The 25,587-nt window shown below is 42.5% G+C and overlaps 2 protein-coding genes across 3 annotated transcripts in view; one reads left to right on the top strand and one right to left on the bottom strand.

Moving 5' to 3' along the window:
- Positions 1 to 25,587, top strand: part of SDR42E1 (short chain dehydrogenase/reductase family 42E, member 1) — a 582,710-nt gene that overhangs the window by 126,480 nt on the left and 430,643 nt on the right. The window lies entirely within an intron of this gene.
- The window catches only part of CDH13 (cadherin 13), a 687,354-nt gene that overhangs the window by 473,935 nt on the left and 187,832 nt on the right, over positions 1 to 25,587 (bottom strand). For both annotated transcript variants that reach the window (XM_079988791.1, XM_079988792.1), the window contains exon 2: positions 5,294 to 5,405. In XM_079988791.1, coding sequence (XP_079844917.1) covers positions 5,294 to 5,405 — 112 coding nt within the window. The remainder of the gene's footprint in view (positions 1 to 5,293; positions 5,406 to 25,587) is intronic.

Genomic DNA, 25,587 nt, shown 5'->3' with positions numbered 1-25,587 from the left:
TATTGAAGACTACAAAAGCAATCACCGTTAGACTTGCTTTGCATATTTGCTCTATTAATTTACATACTCATGGTGGGCTGCACATGCAGATGCAATGACTAAATTACACTGTTCTTGAGTAATGGCAACATTAAAAAAAGTGCTCAGCCTAGTCAAACAGACAATAAAAAATATTGATGAGTCGGCTGGAAAGCCTCTGGTTTAGGGGCACTTCTTCGGCACTGATCCATCTTGGGGTTTGATTACACCCGCTTGTCCTTATCTCTTATCTCATTCTGCTAAGCTATCCCCTCAAGAAGGACACTGCTCTCATTCCACACTGAAAATATGTGGATCGAATTCCCAGAGCTTCAAAGATTTTGAGGAGAGGCTAAAATAATTGACCTGTTATTTTCCCAACCTTCCAGTTGCACACATGCCTCTCCTAATTGGGAGAGGAATGGGTGGCCCCAGCTGAGCCCAGTAGATGTTGGGACCAAAGGGAATTGGCTGCTCCTGGTAGGGACTCTGGGACACTTGCTATGAAAGATACATCAACCTTGGATCTGGAGGTTCCATACCACTGACTTAAGACACATTTAAAGCACATACATTCTGATCAGCCATGGCATCCCTCCAATAATTATGCGAGCTGCACTTTATAAAGGGTGCTGAGAGTTGTTAGGATATTCTCCTTGAAGAGCTTTAATTCCCAAAGTTTCCATTGAAGAGGGATTGGTTGTTAAACTATCATGGGAACTGGAGCTCTGGGAGGGGAACAGGGATCTCCTAACAACTCTCAGCACTCTTAACATACTACAAACCCCAGAATTCTTGGGGGAGGAGCCATGACTTTTTAAAGTGGTATGGTAGTGCTTTCAGGGTGTGGCATGAATGTTGCCTCAGGCAATTCACTCTCTCCAGGTGGCCTCATGCATCCAATGCATCTACTGCACTAATGCAGGCTAGTGGTGGGCTGACTTCACCCAGAGTGTGGCACAGTGGATTGCCTTGATGCCCCTTGTGGCTAATGAGAATGCAGGCTTTAATCCATCATGACTGAGACCTAGAACTTCTGATCTGATTAAATTGGCTAGAAGTGTAGGGCCAACATTCCACTGAAGTGGAATATGATATATCATACCAATTTGGTGTCTCTGATGAGTAGAACTGCCTGATTTCTTAGATCACTAAGAGACTATTATTATTATTATTATTATTATTATTATTATTATTATAGTTTTATACATATAATTTTATTATATTTATGGTTTCCCCAGCTACCGGGGCAGCCTACATCATATATAAAACCACAATAAAACATCAAACATTAAGAAATTAAGAAACAGAATATCCTATTCAGGCAATAAACAAACCAATAAATCAATAGAAACCAATAATAACAACAAGATAACAAGCAACAGCCTTGCTTTGTCTTTCCTTGACTTAATATTAAAAATGGTGTCTTAATTATTATGCCAGTTTCACACCAGTGCCACTTGCTGGTTATCACAGAAGCAGCAATTGGATATGGCTGAAACAGCTTTTCCTTTCTATAGGATCAAACACAGAGAAAAGAAAAAACCAACAAGACATTTGAATCAGACACCCTCCAACTGCACATCACTTTGAGGTGGCCAATGGCAAAAGGCAAAAAAATGAGGCTGTTTCCTCCGGCTTGATTTGAGACCTCTAAGTCCCCTTGGGAACTATGGCCAAAATGCTCATTCAAATTAACAACCAGTCCTCTTTCTCTCCCTCCCTCTTTTCCTCCCGCCCCCTAAGTTTCTGAGGAAATTTTTATTTAATTACTGATAAGATTTCCTACCCACCCTTCACCATAAGCTTCCAGGACTGGTTACAGCAATACAACCATAGAATTAAAGGGGAGGCAGGAAAAGGACAAGGAGGAGCAGGAGGAAAAGTAAAATACTGTAGGTATAGAATGATCATTTTTTAAAAAAATCCCAAGCAGAAACAACATGGTATATATTAACCAAAAGAGAAGAGGAAGTTCTACAAGAATACCTTAACTGTCAAAAATCATGGTAAAAAGGTACATCTTCAGTGTATGATGGAAACTTACACTGTAGCATATCCTTGCCTTGTTTCCATAATTTCAAAAGCATGGCAGAACTAAGCGGTCTACATTATTTTTTGAAACATTCCAGTGAATTTATCAACACTTACCTTCGTACCTTCGAGTAGTATTAAATATGGTGGAGTGTACCTTTATTAGCTTGGCATTAAGATTTGCATGATTGAGATGCGGGTGGCGCTGTGGGTTAAACCACAGAGCCTAGGACTTGCCGATCAGAAGGTCGCGATTCGAATCCCCGCAATGGGGTGAGCACCCATTGCTCGGTCCCTGCTCCTGCCATCCTAGCAGTTCGAAAGCACGTCAAAGTGCAAGTAGATAAATAGGTACCTCTCCGGCAGGAAGGTAAACAGTGTTTCCGTGCGCTGCTCTGGTACCCCAGAAGCGGCTTAGTCATGCTGGCCGCATGACCCGGAAGCTGTATGCCGGCTCCCTCAGCCAATAAAGCGAGATGAGTGCCACATCCCCAGAGTCGGTCATGACTGGACCTAATGGTCAGGGGTCAAGGAAAGGAAGAAAGATTTGCATGACCAAAATTATTCTTGGGAAGTCATATTAAGCCCTAGAGTCTATTGAGCATGGGGTGGAGTGGGGTATTAGAACACAAAGAACTGCCTTATACCAAGTCAGACCATTTGTTCATCTGGCTCATTACTGACTACACTGACCAGAGTTTTTAGGCAGGAGTCATCCCAGTCCCTACATGGAGATGCCAGGGATTGTATCTGGGTTCTCTATACAAAGCATGTGCTGTGTCACTGAGCCACAGTCCTTTTGAATGAATGATGTTCAAAAACCAAGCATATGTGCCCTTAAAAGGAAAGGATCTTGGGGGATATGATGTTAGAGCATGTTCTTCTAGAACAACATGTGCACTATCCTTGAAACAAGCACAGTAAGACACAGGCAGAATCCTTTTACACACACAACCTAGAAGGATCAAATATCCTTGAGAGCCTCTTGAACATCAAAACAAGATGTCCAATAGTAATGACGACTAGACAGCTAAAGCTCCCTTTTGTTCAAAGGAAGTGGATACTGAAAATCACTGAGAGCATTTCGACTCACTTTAATTTTTTACAGGGAGAATTATTTGGGAATTCAAGATTCCCTACAATATGCAGATCCAGTATCACTGAGAGCATGCATTGCTAAGATATGTCTATATCACACTAACTGGGAAACATGGAAGAGTTGCATTGTTCCTTCTGTCCAAGGATGGCACATATGAAAAACAGGCAGAGAACAAGTCAGGTCATTCCCCAGCAAACTGCTATGAATGCACAAGGTTTGCTTCGCACACCTTGAGAACGGTGGTCATCAAGCATCTATTTATTTATTTATTACAGTGATTTGTATGCCACTTAATAACAGTTGTCTCTAAGCAGTGTACAGGAGACTAAAAAAGCAATTCTAAAAATAGTTAAAAATGAATTAAAACAATAAAAACAGAATTCAATTAAAAGCCTGTTGAAGGATAAAGAAGTGATCAGTAAGTGCCAAAAGTTCAACAGGGAAAGGGCCTTTCTGATTTCAAGTGGCACAATAGTGAACACATGACCCTCTGTGGATACAAGCCATGCAACGCAGCCATGGGGGACCACTAACAGGGACTTCCTCAAAGACCCTAGTGGCCAAGCAGGGATATAATGGATCAGGCAGTCCCTGAGGTTTCCTGGACCCAAGTTATGAAGGGATTTGTTAATTAATATAAGAACCTTGAACCTGGCCTGGTAGGGTATGGGAATCCAATGCAAGCTTTTCACACTGGAGTTCCATGCTGGTGATAGTCTGTTCCCATCAAAAATCTAGCTGCAGCATTTTGCACCAGCAGGTGTCTCTGGACAACAACAACAACAACAACAACAACAACAACTTATTTTTTTATACCCTGCCCATCCAGCTGGGTTTGCCCAGTCACTCTGGGCAGCTCAAGGGTAGCCCCACACAGCATGCATTGCAGTAATTGAGTCTTTAGCCTAACATGAATCATGGTGGCCAGACAATCTCTGTCCAAAAATGGCCATAGCTGGTATAGCAGCTGTAGCTGGTAAAAGGCATCCCTAGTCACTGAGGCTACCTGAGCCACCAATATTGGTGCAGGAGCACCCACAAACTCTGAATCTGTTCTTTCAGAGAGAGTGCAATTCTATCTAGCACAGGCAACTCTCATCTTCTGCACATTGGAACCATCAACCCACAGCATCTCCATCTTCTCAGCGTTCAAGCTTAGCTTCCTGGCTCCACCCAGGCATTAGGAACCATTAACTTTTGTCACCACAGAGACAAGTGAAAAAAACTCTTCCAAACCACGTATCAAGAGTCTTATGCAGTTGAGGCTTTCTGTAGTTCCTCTATGAGAAATCCCACCAACACTATATTTGGACAACCTTGGCTCAAATCCAAGACATTTGTGGATGCAACACTTCACCCATCGGTCATGAAACCTCCAGAAATATGAATGGCAACACCACTACATGTTCTCCAGTTCCCCCTTAGTACCTTGATCAAACAACTCAAGTGCAGAAAGCACAGTTAAGACTTTATGGACCATTTAGCCTTGTGCTATCTGCTTGCCAAGCACACAAAGCCTCTTCTCATCAGTGCCAGCACTTTAATGCAACACCTGTCTACTGGAAATGGAATTTGGCCATGCAGTTCATTCATACTCCCAGCTAGCAATAGCAGTTGGTCACCAGAGGTTCAAATGCAGAGGATAAGAAAATGTCTGGAAAGGTTTGAGTAGCACATTCTGAGGTTAAACACATAGCAGGAACATCTTGTGGACAAGTTGCAAGACACACACTCAGTTGCAACTCAAGGTTCTCTATCATAGTCACTCGTTATCAGCACAAAACCAACAAATTAATTCAAGAACCAAATAATTCAGGAGAAAGGGTACAGTGATTATTCCCAGTGTCCACATCAATATTCAAGCCAACCATTAATTAATGGACAGGAACTACTTAACACAGAGCCATAATACAAAGAAAAGTCTGTATTAATACGGGCTTAGAAAAAGCCTCTCCCTCTTTCAAAATAATAATAATAAAATAAATAGAAGTAATCACACTCCTGTAGGAACAACAGAGGGGAGCCTGTCACAAGGACAATGAATTTTCTGATATATTCCAAAAATGATAGGAACACACAGGCTGTGGTTAATACAATTTGTGTGCGTGTGCAGAAATGACATATGAAAATAAGCTTCCTTACAATTCAGAATCGGCTGGTCCGCCATGAATGCAGATGGGTGTTCAATATGAAAAACCTTTTGTTGGAATCCAGGGATGCATTCTAAATCTTCCGTGAACACATGCAGCAGCACCTGAGAAAACAAAGGGGAAAATGACTTTTCATATCTGCTTGTTCACCGCTCATGCTGGCTTCTGCAAATGATAGCAGGTTTGGATTTAACTTTCCACGAGATTAAAAATGCTCCCTTACATCACACCTTCCTTTAAGTTTGCTAGTTACTTTAAAAAAATTCCCTTTAAGTTTGCTAGTTCTTGCCTTGAGGGTGTACTGCGGAGCTTTCATGCAAACTGTAAGAGGAAGTGACATAAATACATTTCCCATGCAGTCAATCTAATGCAGTTAACAAAGCACATCAAACAGGTATTGCAGGACACTCATCTTTGGTGTGTGTGTGTGTGTGTGTGTGTGTATGTATGTCCTATTGGGTTGCCCATTGATTTCAGTGTTTGAGTGCCAGTAATCTCCCAGGACATGAATGTTCAGTGTGTGCGGAAGCAGTCTCTGAGAAGCAAGCTGTTAAATGTCTTTGAAATGTTAACATCTGTGGGCACTGGGGGGAAGAAAGGCAATGAGGAGTCCATGGGACTAATTGTACATGGTGCAAATCTGTTAATTAAGGCCCAAAGTAGCCATTATCGGGGACATTATGGGCTGCTACCTACCAACCATGACACCATTGAGCTTACAATTTCCTTTCCCACAAGCAGCCACCAATGTTGCAAACGGGGAACAGGGAGTTTAATGATGCTCAATGGTAGAGGACATATTTTGCCTGCAAGAGGTCCCAGGCTCAGTCCCTGGCAGGAGAGGGAAAGATTCTTGTCCAAAACTCTGTATGTTTGAGAGCCACTGCCAATCAGTTGGCATGTTTGATTTATTTATTTTTATTTATTTTGATCCAACATGGCAACCTGAGATAGTTTTAACTGGAGCTCCCATGAGTCAACCCTGGGACCACCAGCATGCAAAGGATGAATAAGATGATGTAAGCAATATCTGTAATATGGAGCAATACTTCAATGGAGACATTGCTTTCCCTGTCAGGCAATTGGGAAGCAAAATGTATTGCACTGCACAGCATAGGAAGGATAGGAACATTTTCAACACAGTGGTACTCTTGAATAATGCATCACAGCAAAAACACTAAACACTGAGCTTCTATCCTATAGGGTACTTTGGAGAACGACTACTCTAGCCCTGAAGACAACAAAGTTTTCAGCTGGACACAGCTTCATTGTTCAGTCTTTTGGAGGAAGACGAAAACATAGCCTGCAGGAGGCGGGAGGAACACTACTTCCCATCTTCAGCATAAGCCACAATTTGCCCAGTTTTGGCTATCATTCAAAAGATGTTTACCTGGAGGAAGACTTGAAATGAAATGTTTGCAGCATGCTGGAAGGTGAATCTGAAGGTGAACGTTAAGTACAGTTTGTGTCAGTGTTTGTATGAGATCACTGATCTGCCTTGTCACTGTATGAGCGCTTGGCCAAGGAAAGGAAGGAGAAAGGCAAAAAGAAAGGAATTTGTCAAAGTCCACTTCCAAAGTGATTCCTCTGAGTGCAGCTGAAGTCTCATAAGGCTATTTTCCTGGGTAATCTTAAATAAAGAACAAGCTTGTGATGATGGAAAACTAGAGACAAAACAAGCCAAACACATACTGCCCAATATTTTGAAAGGTTCAGTGGAGCACGCACATGGCTCTGAAAAACCATCAGGAAGCCAAGAGCTTGGGCGATGAACCTGTGACTCTCCATATGCTGTTGGACTACAACTCCCATTGTTCTTGACTACTGACCATGCTGTCTGGGACAATGACTGCTGGAGCATCACAGGTTACTCATTCTTGGCCTAGAGGTTTCAGCACCTTAGAGCCGCCCAATCAGCTTGAAAGTGGAGCTTTTAAGCAACTGAGAAGTATTTTTCTATGTGCTCTTTGGAGCCAATCAATATGCAAGGAGGTGAGTAATACAGGTGAGGAAGAGCACCGAGGAAGAGTCATTCTACTTGCTGGAAAGCTAAGCATTAACACTGAAAACACAAGGTGTTTCAGTTTCAAGAGAATGGTTTGCAAGTTCTGTTATGTACAATAGAACTTCAAGGAAAACTGAAATAAGTTACACTGAAAGAACATATTGGAGCACACTAAATCATTTGCCTACATTCATAGAAAATAGATATATCTAGTTGAAAAGCAGTTCACAGAGGTCTGCATTGATCTTTGCAATGCACCACAAATTATTATTATTGTATAATTATATAGAACCTTTTAATGAGGGTGATAGAGGAGAGCGCAAAATATGGTCTGAAGCTCAACATTATAAAAACTAAGATTATGGCCACTGGTCCCATCACCTCCTGGCAAATAGAAGGGGAAGAAATGGAGGCAGTGAGAGATTTTACTTTCTTGGGCTCCATGATCACTGCATATGGTGACAGCAGCCAAGTAAAAGACGCCTGCTTTTTAAGAGAAAAGCAATGACAAACCTAGACAGCATCTTAAAAAGCAGAGACATCACCTTGCCGACAAAGGTCCTTATAGTTAAAGCTATGGTTTTTCAAGTAGTGATGTATGGAAGTGAGAGCTGGACCATAAAAGAAGGCTGATCGCCGAAGAATTGATGCTTTTGAATTATGGTGCTGGAGGAGACTCTTGAGAGTCCCATGGACTGCAAGAAGATCAAACCTCTCCATTCTTAAGGAAATCAGCCCTGAGTGCTCACTGGAAGGACAGATTGTGAAGCGGAGGCTCTAATACTTTGGCCACATCATGACAAGAGAAGACTCTCTGGAAAAGACCCTAATGTTGGGAAAGACTGAGGGCACAAGGAGAAGGGGACAACAGAGGACAAGATGGTTGGACAGTGTTCTCAAAGCTACCAACATGAGTTTCACCAAGCTGCAGGAGGCAGTGGAAGACAGGAGTGCCTGGCGTGCTCTGGTCCATGGGGTCACGAAGAGTTGGGCACGACTAAACGACTAAACAACAAGTATAATCTTAGAAGGTAGTGTAATCTTAGAAGGATGTGTGGCTGCGAGGAACCACGGTTTTGAGACAGAGTGGCTGTCATGAAGGAGCCCTGAACTTCTGAATTTGCCACTACCCTACTGCATACAACCCAATAACTTATTTGGTTGGTGTTGTGGGTGCTTTTTAACACACCTGGCATTTGAACTCCATTCCTCTCACTTAAATGTATCTCAGCCGGTAGCCTGAGAGCTTGACGCCAAGACAAGTTGGCAGAGCTCAGGCAGAGCAGATGGATATATTCCTCATCCTAAATGGTGTGCAACAACTTTGACCTTTTGTTCAAGTGATAAACTAGAAGATTGGAAGGAGCCAGGAGTGGGACAGAATGAACAAGCCATGGTCCACCCTACAGTGCTCAGACAGCAGTAGTTTGTAGCTCACCTTATTCTCTGGGTATGAATGGAGAAATTTGATTCAGTTCACATGTAAAGGCAAACTTACAATACTGTATATGCAATTTCTGAAACAATGCACCAACTGAAATGCTGTAATCACTCAAATTCACTCTTCCCAGAGTTTTGCTATGCAGTTTGCAAGCCCCCTAAATTTTTTTCCCCAAATCCTAAGGTAAAGAACATTAGGTTGTGCATTATAATTTGGGAAATCATTTTGTGTATATTCAAAACTGCATAAAAATGTGTACATTTGGAGAAATTCAACAACAGTGGTACCTCGGGTTAAGACCTTAATTTATTCTGGAGGTCCGTACTTAACCTGAATCTTAACCTGAGGTACCACTTTAGCTAATGGGGCCTCCTGCTGCAGCCGTGCCGCTACTGTGCAATTTCTGTTCTCATCCTGAAGCAAAGTTCTTAACCCGAGGTACTATTTCTGGGTTAGTGTAGACTGCAACCTGAAGCGTCTGTAACCCAAGGTACCACTGTACAATGCTGCTGAATCTTCATGGGAATATTTTTTTTAAAAAATAAATAAATCATAAGCTGATGTGGAAATATGGAGCACTGGACTTAAGTTTGAGAGGGACAGAGAAGCCAAAATTCTTACATCCTTATACATACAATCACATGAATATTGCTTTTCTCAGTCTGTCTTATCAATGGAATCTTGAGCTGGAGATGGTAAAGGGACAGAAAACTAAAGCATTTGGAGAGAAATGAAAACCTCTTATCCAAACCTCTCAGCAAAGAAACAGATAGGTGTTATTGGCTTACTGTGGAGATCAAACTAAAGAAATGAGTACCCTGAATGGCTTCAGAAATTATCCTGGAAGGGATGTGTGAGAGATCATCTAAGTGACCCAAAGTGCCCTGCTTTCTCCTGGGAATAATTACAAGATACTGGCCCAGCCCTCTTGCAAAACAAGATCATTCTAGCCGCACAATTTCCATCACATTCTTCTCTCCTAGATGCTTGGCAAGGTGCCAAATTCACCTGCACCCAGAAGGTTTTTAATTAATTATCTTTTAAAAGCACAGGCCTGCTTCCGCGTTCCTTACCCACATACACCGTGAAAAATTCCTTTATTGAAATTAAATGGCTGTCTTGTCTGCTAAAGGTCTTTGCTTTGAAAAATTCACAGTCCCCAGAACAGAATAAATACAAACTGAGAAAAGAACCTACCATGAAAACATTGAAGGGGGTAAGGACACATACTCTGTTTAACCTATAACATTCATTTCATTAACAAAGTACAGTTGAGGGTGTTAACAACACCCCTGCTGCAAACGGTTTATCAATCAGAGGAAAAGTCTTGTGCCTCCAATACTGGCTAGCACCCAATCTGAGCCTCTTCAAAATTTATCCAAGTTGGAGACCACCTCTATGTCTTGCAATAGAGACGTGCTTTCTCCCTCTCCCATAACACTAGAACTCATGGGCATCCAATGAAGCTGAATGCTAGATCCAGGGCAGATATTAAAAAGTACTTCTTCACACAGCACACAAGTAAATGATGGAACTCATTCCCATAGGAAGCAATAAGGATCACCAATATGGATGGCTTTAAAAGAGGATTGAAGAAATACATGGAGGACAAAGTTATCAATCGCTATGCTCTGCTTCCATGGTCGGAGGCAGTAATGCTTCTGAATACCAGTTGATAGGAAAATACAGGCGTGCTCTAATCTTGCTTGCAGGTTTCTCACAGGCAGATGGTTGGCTACTGTGAGAATAGGATGCTGGATATCATAGAATCATAGACTTGTGGACCCAAAGGGTCATTTAGTCCAACCCCTGCAATGCAGGGTTCTCAACACGCGATTTCCCCATCCAATTTGAAACCATACCAGACCCTGTTTAGCTTTGCAAATGTGCTAGCCATTTTATTGCTGCACCAGCTCTTCTTACGCTTTTAAGTGAAGAAATAATTTGCCATAACTCGCAACTGTTGAGCTAATGGTGGCAAAGATTCAGGAAGTGAAACTTCCTTCTATCACAGGATAATCATGTTGACACAACATGCTGCACTTGTTGAACTTCTTCTGATCCTGCAAGTATTAAGTAGGGACAGAGTTTTGCTCAAAAAAGCTAGCAATTCCCGTCCATCAGAAAATCAGTTTATGGACTCATTTCTCCTCCTCTCTTTTCTTTCTTTATTCCTTTCTTTCCCCCTCCAGAGGCATTCCAGAGAGTTTCTTAACAGCAGGGAGATAGCCTCTGAAACAAGCTGCTGCACAGAACATAAAATTAATTTCCAACTAGCTGGTCTCAATGTCATCAAAATAGATTGGGCAATTTCAGGTTTAGAAATCATTTTCTCAACTTGTTCCACTGTAACTCTTCTCCATTATTTATCACCTTCAGGGGCATTAGATCATAAAGCCATAAGCTCCAGACTGCTAATTTCATTTCAAAAGCTGAAAGTGTCTCGGCACATCCGGGTGGCAATTAGATGGCCGCCCATAACTTAAGCACCAGTTCAGCCCTCAAAATCATCTTAAGTGGGGCTCCAGTGGTGCACCCAGCCATCTGCCAGCATGAATTTTTGGCTGGGATTATTAATGCAACACAGGGCTCATTGTGCAAAGAAACTGTTCAAAAAAACCCAAACACCTGAGCAGTCAATGGAGAAAGTTAGGTAACTTTCTGTCCTCAATGCCAGGAATGTAGAAAATGCCATATCCTGAGATAGGTCATTGGCCCAGCTAACCAACCAGTAGTGTCTTGTTGCCCATTGGGACTCATGATGCAGAAAGCAGAGAGGCCAAAAGTAGGTGGAGCCAGGAAGCCAATGATAGGCAGTGCAAACTAATTCTAGCTTTGTCCCCATCCTCCTTCCTGTTGAGTTTTCCAAAGGCAACATTAAGAAGGAGGAAGCTGACCAGCAGTGCCCGACCCCTGATTGGTTGTATGTAAGAAGGTAGGCCTGTGGGGACTTGCTGAGGGGGAACTGGAGCTTGGTGGGGCAGTGCCCCATTCACCTAAATGGAACAGCCTCCACTGTAGACAAACATTGTCTTCTCCATGGTTGGGGAGCCTGTTGAAGCCTGAGGGCTACATTGCTGTACAGTCATACCTCGGGTTGCGAACGTGATCCATGCAGAAGGCATGTTTGCAACCCGCAGCATTTGCAGCCTGAAGCGCCGTGTCTGCACATGCATATGACATCATTTGGCACTTCTGTGTATGCGCTGAAACTAGGAAGTAACCCGTTCCGGTACTTCTGGGTTCAGCGTAGCCCGCAGCCCGCAACCCAAAAACGCACAACCTGCAGCATTCATAACCCAAGCACACAAGGAGGGCAAATGGCCAGCAGTTTTAATTCTTTACTGACAAAGCATGAACTTCCTGAGGTGCACTAAGCATGCACACACATGCTTCTAGTGGCTTGGTACTGTAGCTGGCGCCCCTCCCTGGGCTTGCACTCTGAGGTAGACTGCTGGAGTAATGGTGGAATCATTCCCACACACAAATTTAAGTACCTTTGTCTGACAGTGAGAGCACAAGCAACTTGCGATTTCTCTATCACGGAAGTTGTTGCTGTGCCTTCCTCTTCAAGGCTCTTCTGGTCCTGGGGGACAGTGTGGGCGAGGATGGAGGGGATTCTGCCAGCCCCCTCCACCTGCTGTGCTGTGTCTTTCCTTCCCCATCTCCAATTGCTCACACCCCTCCCTATCCTCCAGTTCTGGCTCCTGCCACACGGGAGTCACAAAACCCCATAAATCGCTACCCACTTCCCATGGATCCACCTCTGGCCCTGGTACCTCTTCCACCCACTCCTCAGAGCTCTGCCAGTCCCTGACATAATCTCAGCAGCCTTCTGGGGCCACATTCTGGGGCCACATTCAAGTGGTGGTCAAGTCCAGATGCAAAACTGGACAATGAACGTGAGTTTTACTTTGCAGTTTCTTCACACTCACGCATCCTTCCCTGTCATGGAAATAGATGGATTTGTCCCTCCTCCCCCACATGATTGGCAACCCCGGGGGGACATGCTCAGAAGTCATAGATCTGCTTTGCTGCAACTGCTGTCCCACCTGCCCACATTATTTATGCCAGTTTTGATGGACAGCTGTTGAGTGATAAAGCATCAAAGGTCTGGCCATGGCAGGCTACGAAAGCTGCAGTGATCATATTTTACCATTCAACAGTTCCATGCAATGCTGTGTGTGCATTGAGTTGTGGTGGGCCGTTGGATTTGTGTGCATAGAATTTAATCCTCTTCCACATTTCCCTTCTTTTTTAAAGAGAGAGAGAGAGAGAGAGAGAGAGAGAGAGAGAGAGAGAGATTGAGAGAGAGAGAGGAAAAAGACACCCAACAACCCAGTGATAATTCAAGAAACTTCTCTTCATAACCTCTACGGTGTTGCTTCCACATCAGATAGTGAATTGAAGTCATTTTTGTGAGAAATGCTATTAAGATTTGGCAGCAAGATCCTTCTGAGATGACAAATATTCCTTTAAAGGGCCTTTCCTTTCCTTTTTACAGCCAGGCTCTGTCCTAAGAGTGAAAGTCACACTTGGAACACTGAAAGGTGGGTTATGAAAATGCAAATTACGGGAACTTTATTGGCTCATATGAATTCCAAGCTCTCTTCCCACTAAAAAGGTATGGCAGCAATAGGCTTCCATTAACTGGAATTGGAACATGACAATCTCTTTAGACGAGCCATATAGCGCCAGGGAAAATTTTATAAGAAAAAGGACTCATAAAAGAAATGATGTGTTTATTATAATCTTGTTTTATCACACACAGGATAGTCAAAGACAGGAAAACCTGACAGTGGACCATTAAGAAGGTGATTTAGCGACAGACAGATATGCTTGAGGAGCCATCTAAAACTTAAGTCAGTTATAAGAAGCACATTGTGAGGATCACACTTTTAAGCAGGTGTCTGCACTACATGTGCAAAATTCCCCAAAGAGCTCCATCTGGAACTCAAGACCCATTATGACAGATTTGTGGGACATTTGTCCTGCCATTTTGGATTTTGGATAGATCTGCTTCAACTGAAAGTGCCTTTGCTACAGGGAATTTCATTTGCAGGCCCTTCAATGCTTTTGTTTGCCTATTTAGCTGACTGCATCATTGGTTTTGTAGTGATAAGACTACATAGCCAGTTAGTAGCTCTTATTTCCTATGTATGAAATGGGAACACACATATGTATTATTTATTTTATTTAAAATAATTTAAAATAAGCTGCTCACACAAATATAACAGCAGTGTACATAAAACAAAAAGTCAATGTGAAATGTACACCAAAAGCAATGCAGTTAGAATAACACAACACAGCAGCAGAAGACGTCCAGGTATACTTCCTGAGAAACATTCATCACATTTCAGCAACTGAAATAACATTCTTCTGTGCACTGTTCTGCAGTATTAACATCCAGGGGCATACCATTATTTTATACCATGTATTCATGACTTGATAAAATAACCCTGAAACCACATATGTCCAAGGTATCTCACTGAAATCAAAGCCACTGTATTAGAGAGATGTTACTAACTTTAGATCATACCAGCGGGTCTTTCAAAATCTGCAGAGGAATTTAAAAAATCATACCCAACAATCTTTGAAAATAACTGTGTTGGCTCAGAAGTTAATTTGCGCTCCATCACAAAACGTTTAGATGAAAATTACCGGTATTACCTTTCTGGAAATCTATGCATAATGAAGAGAATACTGTAGGCATCTATTACCATTAAAAACTTATTTGAAATGACAAAAAATAGACTAAAGTACTAATGGACATCTGAAGGGTTTTAATTGTTTAATATTACCCTGCCTAACTGGAAGAGGGAAAGTGGAATTTATCCAACCATTCATTATGCATATCACATTTACAATACACGCGTGCACACACACATTTTATGAGGCCTATCTAACTACTCTCTTTGGATTTTATGGCACAAAGGGACATTAACAGTTTTTTTATCCCCTTTCCTATAATTGCAGTCTTGTAGGGTACCCAGGAAGTTCATTTCCCAGCACCAAAGCATCAAGTTTCCCACCTACAAAAAATTTCACAAAGTAGCTGGTATAGAGACTCAACTAAGACTTAATTTTACAGCCTTTAACATGTTTTAACTCTTTACGCTTCAGCAAAAAAAGGAAAATGCATCAAAACAGACATATTTTCATAAAATTTGCATGTGCAGGTTTATATGTATAGAAGGACATTTGGAAATGATACCTGAAAATTAAATAGAAATTCAGTCCATATCACCATAGTGGGAAAGTGTCCCTGCACTGATCTCCTTTGCAGAAGTGAACTATTGGTACACAACTTCAAGGCCCCCCCCCCAAAAAAAAATCTGCACTCTGATGGTTCCTTTTCTCTAAACCAGATTTGGACTACACATCCTTCAAATAGATGATGCCATCGGACAACTGTCCCTTATGGCAACCTTTCAAGTTAGAGAGCTACCCTACTGGGACGCCCTATTCTTGGCTGCTGTCACTAAGGCTGAAGATCAGGTCAGTGTCTTTTGCAATGCAAGGAACATGGCTTAGGCATAGCCCTGCACTCTTCACCCACAGGTTTGTGTTTTTTTAAATGAGATGCAGTCCTTTACATGATGTTACCCAAAAATTCTCTATTCTCCGCTTTGTTGTGGGCAGAGCAGGACTGTAAACATTGGAGAAACTTTGGGAATCTACTTCCCATGTGGATTCTCTAAGGCTGATACTTCCAGCTTCCAGACCTTTAATTTGTGCTACATAGAAGAGTATGCAGGCATTATTCTAGACAATGACTCACTAAGATTGGTGTTTGTATGTGTGTTTGGAGCTGCCTTCCGTCACCCAATTTTCTGGCTAAATCAGTGCAAATATACTGGAGTAACTCACAACACCAAGGCCCTTCGGAGCAAAGGAAGATGCCTTATACTGTTAAAACTGGTAGTTAGCCCAGTTGGTTAGAGTTTGGTGCTGATAACGTCAAGATTGTGAGTTCAATCCCCATACCTGCAAATTCCTGCATTTTAGGGATTGGACTAGATGACCTTCAGAGTAGCCTTCCAACTCTATTATTCTATGATTCTATGGCTGACAGTTGCTTTCCACAGTTTCAGGCTGGGATCTCTCCCAACCCTACCTGGAGAGGTCAGGGATTCAACCTGGGACCTTCGGCAAGCAAAACAGATGCACTGCCACAGAGCTACAGCTCTTCCTCATTTTTAAATATTATTAAATTAAATTTGGTTTTATTAATATTTGCATACTATTAAGTATCATCACCATCATCCTCATCCGCTCGCCCCAGCTCTTCTTCAGAAAGAACCTGGGAAGTCATTCAGCACAACGGCTGAACATTTTGTGTGTACATTATAATAAAGCAAAAGCTCTAATCCTTACTATATCCTAGTGGCAACTATGACATTGCATCAGGAATGACCTTTTTGCAGGAGCAAAACCCATTAGAAGTAGAAGCAAACCATTAAAGATAAACACTTAATAGGCAAACCAAAAAAAAGGGGGAAAGAGAACTATACCTGCCATAAATTAATTAGTTCACAAATATGCAACCAAGACCTTGGTCCATAGTCCTCTGTTGTAATTACTTGCCTTTTCTAAAAATAATAAAATAAAAGTAAGAAGCAGCAGCAGAACACAATGTTTTTTTATGTACAAAGGAGCTAGTGTTGACCTCAAATGCATTAAGAGTCCCCAAGAAAGTTTTTGCATGTGAAAAATTGAAATCTTGCTCTGTTAGAGTCAACACTCTAATGGAAAAAATAGTTTTGATTATCCTCCATTGCTTCACACAGGGATAAAGACCAGAGAATGACTGACATAGCTGGAAGATTGGGGTTGGGTGCATCTTTATCTAGCATAAGGGAACAGATTGCATTAAAAGCACTATTAACATGTGGTGGGCTAAACTCATTTTTAGCAGTGATTTCAATGAAAACTCACCCTCCTCCTGGAGCAACATGAATCACCACCCTATCAGAAAATTGACTTTTGCTCTTCCACACATCAGTAGTGTGGCAAAACTACATATGCATATGGAATTTCTATGTACCGGCTGGAGAGAAAAAAATCAGATTAGAAAAAAAATATTCTGTAAATTGTTTTGGTGATTCAGAGGTTTAACCTGAAATCAAGCTAGATTTAAACTTGCTGGCTTCTCTGGTATCTTCTCTCTTAGATGCCAGCTTATGGTATGGATGTATTTCAGGTCACATCCATGGGCAGCTGCCAGGTCCCCACATCCTTACAGGGTTCACCTATGACTGCCCCCTCCTTAAAAAAATTAGTCTGATACATTGAACAGTACCAGGAGACTTGCTGTGCTGGCTTCTGGGATAGCTGTGCAAAGCTTCTTCAGGGCAGTGGGATGAAGGCTCCCCGTGCCCTGAAGAGGCTTCACGTGGCTAAGCCAGAAGCTAGAAGAGCAAGAGGGAGCGCAGCGCAGCGATCCCTCTTGCTGTTCTGGCTTCTGAGAGAGCTGTGCAGCCTGCATTCGCTCCATTAGACGCACACACATTTCCCCTTACTTTTTAGGAGGGAAAAAGTGTGTCTTATAGAGCGAAAAATATGGTAATTTGTTCTGGAGGTCTGTTCTTAACCTGTTCTTAACTTTAGCTAATGGGGCCTCCTGCTGCTGATGCTGCACGATTTCTGTTCTCATCCTGAAGCAAAGTTCTTAACCCGAGGTACTATTTCTGCATTAGTGGAGTCTGTAACCTGAAGCGTATGTAACCCGAGGTACCACTGTATACACAGTGAGACAAATAACCATATATATAACGAAATGTGTGGACAGTATATGATTTCCCAAACAAATAAGAGGAAAGCAGACATACTTGATCATCAACGGATCCTGTTCCAACTTGTATTTTTTGGAAAAGCATTCAAACCATAAAAGTATTTTACCTTCCAAACCACCTTATGTGTCAGGGCTGGAGTGAAGTTAACTCTTTATTCAAGGAAACAATCCACAGCTCTGGCCTCATGGCCCCAGCAACTCTTCCCAGTGCCCACTGCAACTCCTCCTCTCCAAGGTCTTTCTCATGCAGTCTCAGGCTGTTTGTGCACACAGCACCCCTCTACTCTGCCCGTTTCATTTCAGTGTGTGATGTAGGAGACCAGGGGGGAGGGGAGGCGGTTGCAAGTAGGAGAGGGAGTCTTCTTCCATAGTCTTCTTCCATAGTCAGTCTCTCTGCCACCTGACCCCACTCCTGCCCAACCCTTGGTTTTTCCTCAGGGTCTGAACGGTGCTCTGCCACATCCTCTTCCTGATCACTAAACCCTGTCCCCTCTTCTGCTTCTGACACCTCCTCCCCCCAGTCTTCTCCCTCTGACCACTCATTGTCATCCCACGACCAATTCCCTGGCTCTGAATCTTCTTCCCTAGGGAGTCCTCAGCTGGTGCTTCCCACCATCCAACCATACATTATATGCGTGTTGAAATGATCCCAAAGCAGCAAAAGTGTTCCTAATGATCCACAAACTCTTAGCATACATTCTGCTGGAATTATGCTACCTTCTATAAATATATATTTGCTAGGGACAAAAACTGTTATTTTTTTTTTCTTTCTCTCCACAAATGTATTTACTGCCAAATAAACTACTTCTCGAGGAAGAAACAGCCACCACTTAAAAGTGTCACCTGATATATATCTGTTATGGGAAACCAACAACCCATGACTCTTTTTCAGTTTTTTATTCCACTTGTCTTACTGTTCTGTGATACCTGTTACACCTGTATAACTCAGGATGGTGTGAAGGAAATGTAAAAATGTGAACTGCAACTCCCTTCAGGCCCAGACAGAATGGCCAGTGGTCAGGGATGATGGGAGCTGAAGTCCAGAGACATCTGGAGAGCCTCCAATTCCTCATCCCTGATAAAGCCCTAAACTGAAGGGTGCTCTACAATATCACTAACCTAAGGCTTGCAAGGAGAAGCTGTAGGCCTCTAGGTGTGGCTGAATGACAGTGCCCATCATCCTTGACCATTGGCCATACTGGCTGTTGCTGGTGGGGGTTGGAGTTCAACAACATACAGAGGACCACAGCATTGTCACCCCTGCTCTGGTCGGATAAAGCTTGAATCTAACAAGCTCAGTGTCCACATATAACAGAATGAGAAACACCTGAATGAGATAAAGAAAAAGGCAACCAAAAATGATCAAGGGGGTGACTCCCCTATGAGGAAAGGTTGCAGAATTTGGAACTTTTTGGTTTAGAGAAGAGGCAAGTAAGAGGTGACATGATTGAAGTTTATAAAATTATTCATGGCATGGAGAAAGCAGATGGAGAAAAGTTTGACTAGCTCTCTCCTAACACTAGGATTCATGGACATCCAATGAAGATGAATGTTGGTAGATTCAGGCCAGATAAAAATAAATAAAAGCATTTCTTCATACAACTATGGAACTTGCTCCTACAAGAGAAAAGATGGCCATAATAATAATAATAATAATAATAATAATAATAATAATAATTTATTTATACCCCGCCCATCTGGCTTGGCCTCCCCAGCCACTCTGGGCGGCTTCCATAGAAACAAAAAATACACTAAAATATCACACGTTAAAAACTTCCCTGAACAGGGCTGCCTTAAGATGTCTTCTGAATGTCAGGTAGTTGTTTATCGCTTTGACATCTGCTGGAAGGGCATTCCACAGGGCAGGCGCCACTACCGAGAAGGCCCTCTGCCTGTTTCCCTGTAGCTTTGCTTCTCACAATGAGGGAACCGCCAGAAGGCCCTCGGCGCTGGACCTCAGCGTCCGGGCAGAACGATGGGGGTGGAGACCAACTTGCATGGACTGAGACCAACTTGCATGGCTTTAAAAGAAGATTTTAAAAACATGGCTGTCAATAGCTGAAGGCTATCAATGGCTACTAGCCATGCTGCTCATGTTCTACTTCCATGGTCAGAGGCAGAAACAGTTCTGAAAACCATTTGTTGGGAACTACAGGAGGGGAGAGTGCTCTTGTGGGTGTCCTAAAGGCATCTGGTTGGCCACTGAGAGAATGGGATGCTGGGCTAGATGGCCCATTGACTTGATCCAGCAGACTCTTCTTACATTTTTGAGTATCTAACATACTAATTCAGGTTTCTGGGGGGTTGAGGGAGGGAAGAGTCTTAGTCTAGTTCCCTTTCCCCCCTGTTTACATGGTGATGGTGGGACCAACTCCTGTAAGACAGCCTTTGGTGTTACGTAGACTACAGGGGTAGTGCAAGCACAGCTATTATTTTTATTGTGCGGAAGTGAAAAATTTCTTGGCCAGTACAGTAGTACATCAGGTTACATACGCTTCAGGTTACAGACTCCGCTAACCCAGAAATAGTGCTTCAGCATAAGAACTTTGCTTCAGGGTGAGAACAGAAATTGTGCTCCAGCGGCACGGCAGCAGCAGGAGGCCCCATTAGCTAAAGTGGTGCTTCAGGTTAAGAACAGTTTCAGGTTAAGAATGGACCTCTGGAATGAATTAAGTACTTAACCTGAGGTTCCACTGTAAATAGGTAGATTTGACACATTTAAAGCTGTACCACAGAGAAAATCTACTCATCTTCACTTGTAAACAAGAACAAATAACAATGTGTGAGAAACATACCGACATCCAGTAATTTCAATCACACATAGCAATTTAAAATTACTGAAGCACTCTTTTCATTTTTGTCCCTCCAACCGTGCTCAGCCCAGAAATTGTTTGAGGAGGGGAGCTGTGATGGCTGGGCATGAAATAATTTGGGTTTTTTTCCAAGGGCCTCCTTTCTGCCTCCCTTTAACAAAAAGCTTCCATTTGAAAGTGGAAGGAGGTTGGTTTTGTGCCACACTCTGCAATTTTGAATTATTTAAAACACACATTTGCTCCATCAGTGCTTCCCACTTCCTGAAGCAGGAAGCTACTTTTAATTGCTAGCATCAATATTAAAAAAACAACTATGTTGAATTCCTAACCTCAATAAAAAGACCACAGATTGAAACAGAACCTCAAACACCAGGGATTGCAGTCAGTGCCCAGGCTACAGAAGGTGTTTGTGGCCAAATGGCTCTGAATGCAATCCATCCTCTTGATGCTGGGGGGAGGACCGTAGACCATGCAGGTTGTCTCAGGTCCAATCCCCAGCATCTCCAGGTAGGGCTGGGGGAAGCTGCTGACTAAACCCAGATCTAATGTGTACAGGAACTCATTCACGGTAGGTCTTGCCCCATGGATCAGTCCCTGCCTCCCCACAGCTGCCTGTGTCTTTTCCTCCCCAGGGATTTCCCCCCTACATCGCAGTGGGAACTTCCTGATATTTCAGGGTTACGTATCCCATCACCCTTAAGAATTGGATATGCTGGATGAGACTGATGGCAGTGAGGGCCAGATGTTTCAGATTCCAATTCCCATCAGCCTCAGCCAACATGTACAGTGATCAGGATTGATGGGAGTTGGTGTCTAAAACATCTGGAAGGCACCATGTGAGGGGATGCCTCCAGATGTTACTGGACAGCTTTCAGTGTTCCTGAACACTGGCTGTGCTAGGTGGGGCTGATGACGGAGTCAGACAACACCTGGAGGGCCAGAAGTTCCTATTATCTGGTCTATATCATTCTTAAAGTGCAGTGCCCCAAACTGACCGGAGTATTCCAGATGAGGAGTAACTAGCATAGCACAAAGTGGCATCATTATTCCCCGTTACACAGAAACAATGGTTCTATTCATGCAGCCTTAAGCCGATTTAAGGCAGAATCATTTAAGGGAGCAGTAGAATTTCATACAGCTGGAGGGGGGGGGTAGATTTTCATGACTTTTGCATACACCAAAGTCAAAAAAGTCACTTGTAGGGTACAGTAAATTGAAACAATAGTGTCTTGTTCTTACTGCTCTGCCTTCCCATCAAGGGCTGTAAAAAGTCCCCCTGTTCCAATTTCAATTATGGGGAAAAAATATTCACATCTGAGATGCGCTGTACAAAGCCACCCTTTATCCAGAGTTAATTGTGCTCACTGCAGTCACTCCCCCAGGATGAAGGTCTTAGAGTTTTCAGTTGTTGTAAATCCCTTTTCCTTTCTTTCTTTCTCTCCAAAATATATCATTTGATTCAGAAACAAAAGTACGGACATGGCTTATCATTCAAAAACATGTGTCTTGGGTTTGGGAAAGATTCCTCTTTTGTCTCTTCCCCACAGGCACGCGCGCCACACTTGCCGAGCGCAATTTGAGTCGCAAGGCATCGCTGGAATAACTGAGCTTAAGCAAAGCTTTGCATTATTACAATCAAAGAAAGTGCAAAGAACCTCAATTAGACCAAGGGACTGACCGAAATTAAAACCAGGAAAGCATTAGCCTATTATGATGAACACAGCAGGCGCACCTCGTGAAATAAAGGGTTTAAAATGAATGGCAGCAAGGCCACTAAGTGCCCACAAGCTGCTCAGACACGAGTTCCTTTTGTCCTCATGGCTATTGTGACAGGGGACAGAAGACTCAGAGAATATGCAAGTTTCTGACAAAAACTCTACAAGGCAACTCACCCTGTAATGCAAGTGTGGGGGACTTTTTCAGTCCGGGGTTGCATTCTTAGGACAACCCATGGGGGCGCCACTTGCTGGGGGGGCAGGGTCACAGGCAAATTTGGGGCAACAAATGCAAATTTGATCTCTGTACCATGGGCCAGTTTCTACACACACTGACACATCCAGACAAACGAGTCATTATCCCTTAAAGCAAATTTCAAAGGGAATTTGGAGGTCCTGCACATGAGTGTGAGTTTCAAAGGAAGATAAGAATAGTTTTTGGGACTAGTGAATTTCTCAGGGGCAGTTTCTAAATCTAGGTAGGCACTGGTTTCATGTATTCATTGTTTCTTCCATGATGGAACTCAAGGCAGCAAGAACAGGGTTCTCACATGGGGACTCCCAGGCCTGCTTAGCTTTCCCAAGGTTATTGCCTCATGTGCCTTCATCCCATGCCCTCGGTCCTATGACTTAGATTCCTTTCCAGAGTTTCACTGAAGATCAATAGGTCTCATACTGATTGCCAATAAATCTTAATCAAGAGGTGACAGCTTATTCACTGTCATTTAAACCAAAACAAGAGGAGAATTTCTTTCTTTCTTTCTTTGCCAAATATTAATAGGCAAATAGTGGAGGCACATAGTGGATTATGTCATCTGCAGATGGTCTTTGAATTGGAGATACGCAAGACAGGGAATCAATCAGCTTTTTGCTGATGGAGAAAACTGCAAAGAAATGAGCATGACCAGCAAGAGTATCTCTTAACACCAAGAAGTTGGATCACCTATATTGCCAAATTGCTACAAAAGCTTTCAGGCTGAGTTTCTTTACCATTCTAAGCATAGGAACAGAGGTGCCATTTATACCACCATCCATCTAGCTCCGTAGTATCAACAAAGACTGGAAGCAGCTCTTCATGTTTCATACATGAGCATTTCACAGCCTGGATGGGGATTGAACCCAGGACCTTTCATATGTACAGTTGTTGCTCTGTCAGGATCACTGAGATACAGCCCTTCTCTACAAAGAAGGCAGTCATGCCCCTGTGCTTGTTTGCTTCTGCCCTGCCCAGCCTTCACTTTATTCTCCACCACTCCAGCTTTGTAGGAGCTGCCCTTGACATTCTTATTGTCTAAGAAGAAACATTTAATAGGCAGCTGCATCAGAGCTTCCTCAAGGCACTTTTTATGTAGCCATGGTGAATACCTACTTCGAACATTGTGAAACATGAGGCTGTTGCAAAGTTTTCTTCTTTGGAGTTTGGCAGTCTGGCTTCTTGGAAATGAACAGAGGGGCCTTAAAAAATAGCTGGCAGGTCAGGTGAATACAAAACTAAAAAATAAAAATCTGCCTCTCCTGCTGAGGACTTACCTTGTAAAGATTTTAAGACAAAGCTGTAAATTGCAATAATCCAACCCTCTTTTGCTGTCCAGAATGGACTATTATTTTTTATTTTTGGTTAATGAAATGGTAAATCACAGATCTGGTAGCTATGTTGTAAGGGAGGTGCTTTTCAAGACCCAAAGCTATAATTTCATCGGGTTTAGTTTAACTCTTGGTGGTAGTAGATGGGGAAGATGGCAGACAGATAGAGCTTAAAGAAAAAATTACAGCTTCCCAGTGGTTCACACATTTCTGTTGCAGAAATGTGAAAGTACATTGTTCCAAGTTTCCCACCCCAAATGTGTGAAGGAGAACAGCAGCAGAAGATGGTAGGTTTTATGCAGATTAATAATGTGATGACTGGTTTCAAAAACCATGTGTGCAACCCCTGGAGAGCTAATGAGAGCTATCAGTAAAGCTTGCACCAAACACGCTCCTATGCAAAATGCCTTCTAAACCACACAGACTTTAGCAGTCCTGAGTTGCAGATGTTGGCAAAACTTCTACAAACTGTTCTTTCCCCAAAATTTTGGCCTCAACCAGAAGCAAAGAGTGGTGTAGTGGAGGGAAACAAAGAAACAATGAGAATAACATGTAAGGGGAAGGAGCAGAGAATGAATGACAGTACAAAGAACAACAGGTGGGAGAGGTGGCTTGCTCTTTGAACACTGTTTGTCCCTTTCATTCTTCACTTGGGTCAGGGAAAAAAAATCAATTAATTTTGCATTTGTAGGTGAACCTACCTAATTTGCACTTTCTATAACAACATGCAAAATGAGATACAGCCATCCTTCGAAATTTATCCTTCTCTGAATTTTGCAATGTGACTCTCCACCCAAGCGACATGTACAAAAATTGCATATATTAGGAGAAAAGTGTGCATGCAAATTGTGCATTTGTTAAAACAACATACAGAAATGCATTATATTAGGGAGAACTGTTCTGTTCAGAAATTGCCTATGTTCACTTATTTGTCCCATGCCTGGAATGGAAATCAATCCAGTGGAATACAATTGGTATTAACTGTTGTTTTTGGTCTGCAGATGTAATTCACTATGAGGTGGTTTTGTTTCGTTTTACCTTATTTGCATTATGTTTCCTTTGCACTGAACTGAATGGGGTAGAATAACACAATAATAATGTAACATACATAATTAATTAATTATGCAATTTAGGCAACTAATTGCATAAATTGCACAAGTTATGTAATTTAACCACAGCAGACAGTGAGATGAGTAACTCTGCCTTTGATGGCAAATGAATCATAGAATCAAAGAATTGTAGAGTTGGGAGGGACCCTGAGGGCCATCTAGAGCAACCCTCTGCAATGAAGGAACCTCAGCTAGATCATACATGACAGATGGCCAGCCAACTTCTGCTTAGAAACCTCCAAGAGTCCGCCACCTCTTGCTGTCAGACAGTTATTCCTGATGTTTATTCAGAATCTACTTTCTTGTAACTTGAATTCATTGATTCAGGTCCTAGCTTCCAGAGCTGGAGAAAACTACCTTCCTCCAGAAACAGTGCCGCATGTAACAAGCAAAGGGTAGATCAGGAAATGATGCACAACTTGTGCATGCTGCCATTTCTGCATATAGGCAAAGCACTCTCCAAAAAAGCTGGGAATTATTATATCCATTAGAATATTAGTCAGGTCTCAATAGCTGAAATGCAAACCACATAGAATACTGATAGAATCAATGTCGGCTAAGTTCTTCCTTTTCATGTCTATGCTTTGCTTACAAGTGCCAAGGGAAAACTATGTCAGGGAGAAAATTTCTCCAGACTGAATAATTGAGATCAGTCTCATCTTCTAAGGAGGGACCACGAAATAAACAGTTAACCCAATAACCCTGAGGTAGCACAGCAGTAAAACACTAAGGGAGGGAGAGGAAGAAACTAATATTCAGAGAGGATCAGGAAGTAAATGAAGAGCAAAGGTTCAGAAAGGAAAGCACATGTTTTCCAAGGGGAAA

The sequence above is a fragment of the Podarcis cretensis genome (genome assembly GCF_951804945.1).
Source record: "Podarcis cretensis genome assembly, chromosome: 8".
Taxonomy (NCBI): Eukaryota; Metazoa; Chordata; class Lepidosauria; order Squamata; family Lacertidae; genus Podarcis; species Podarcis cretensis.
This window is presented reverse-complemented; position numbering and strand designations above follow the sequence as displayed.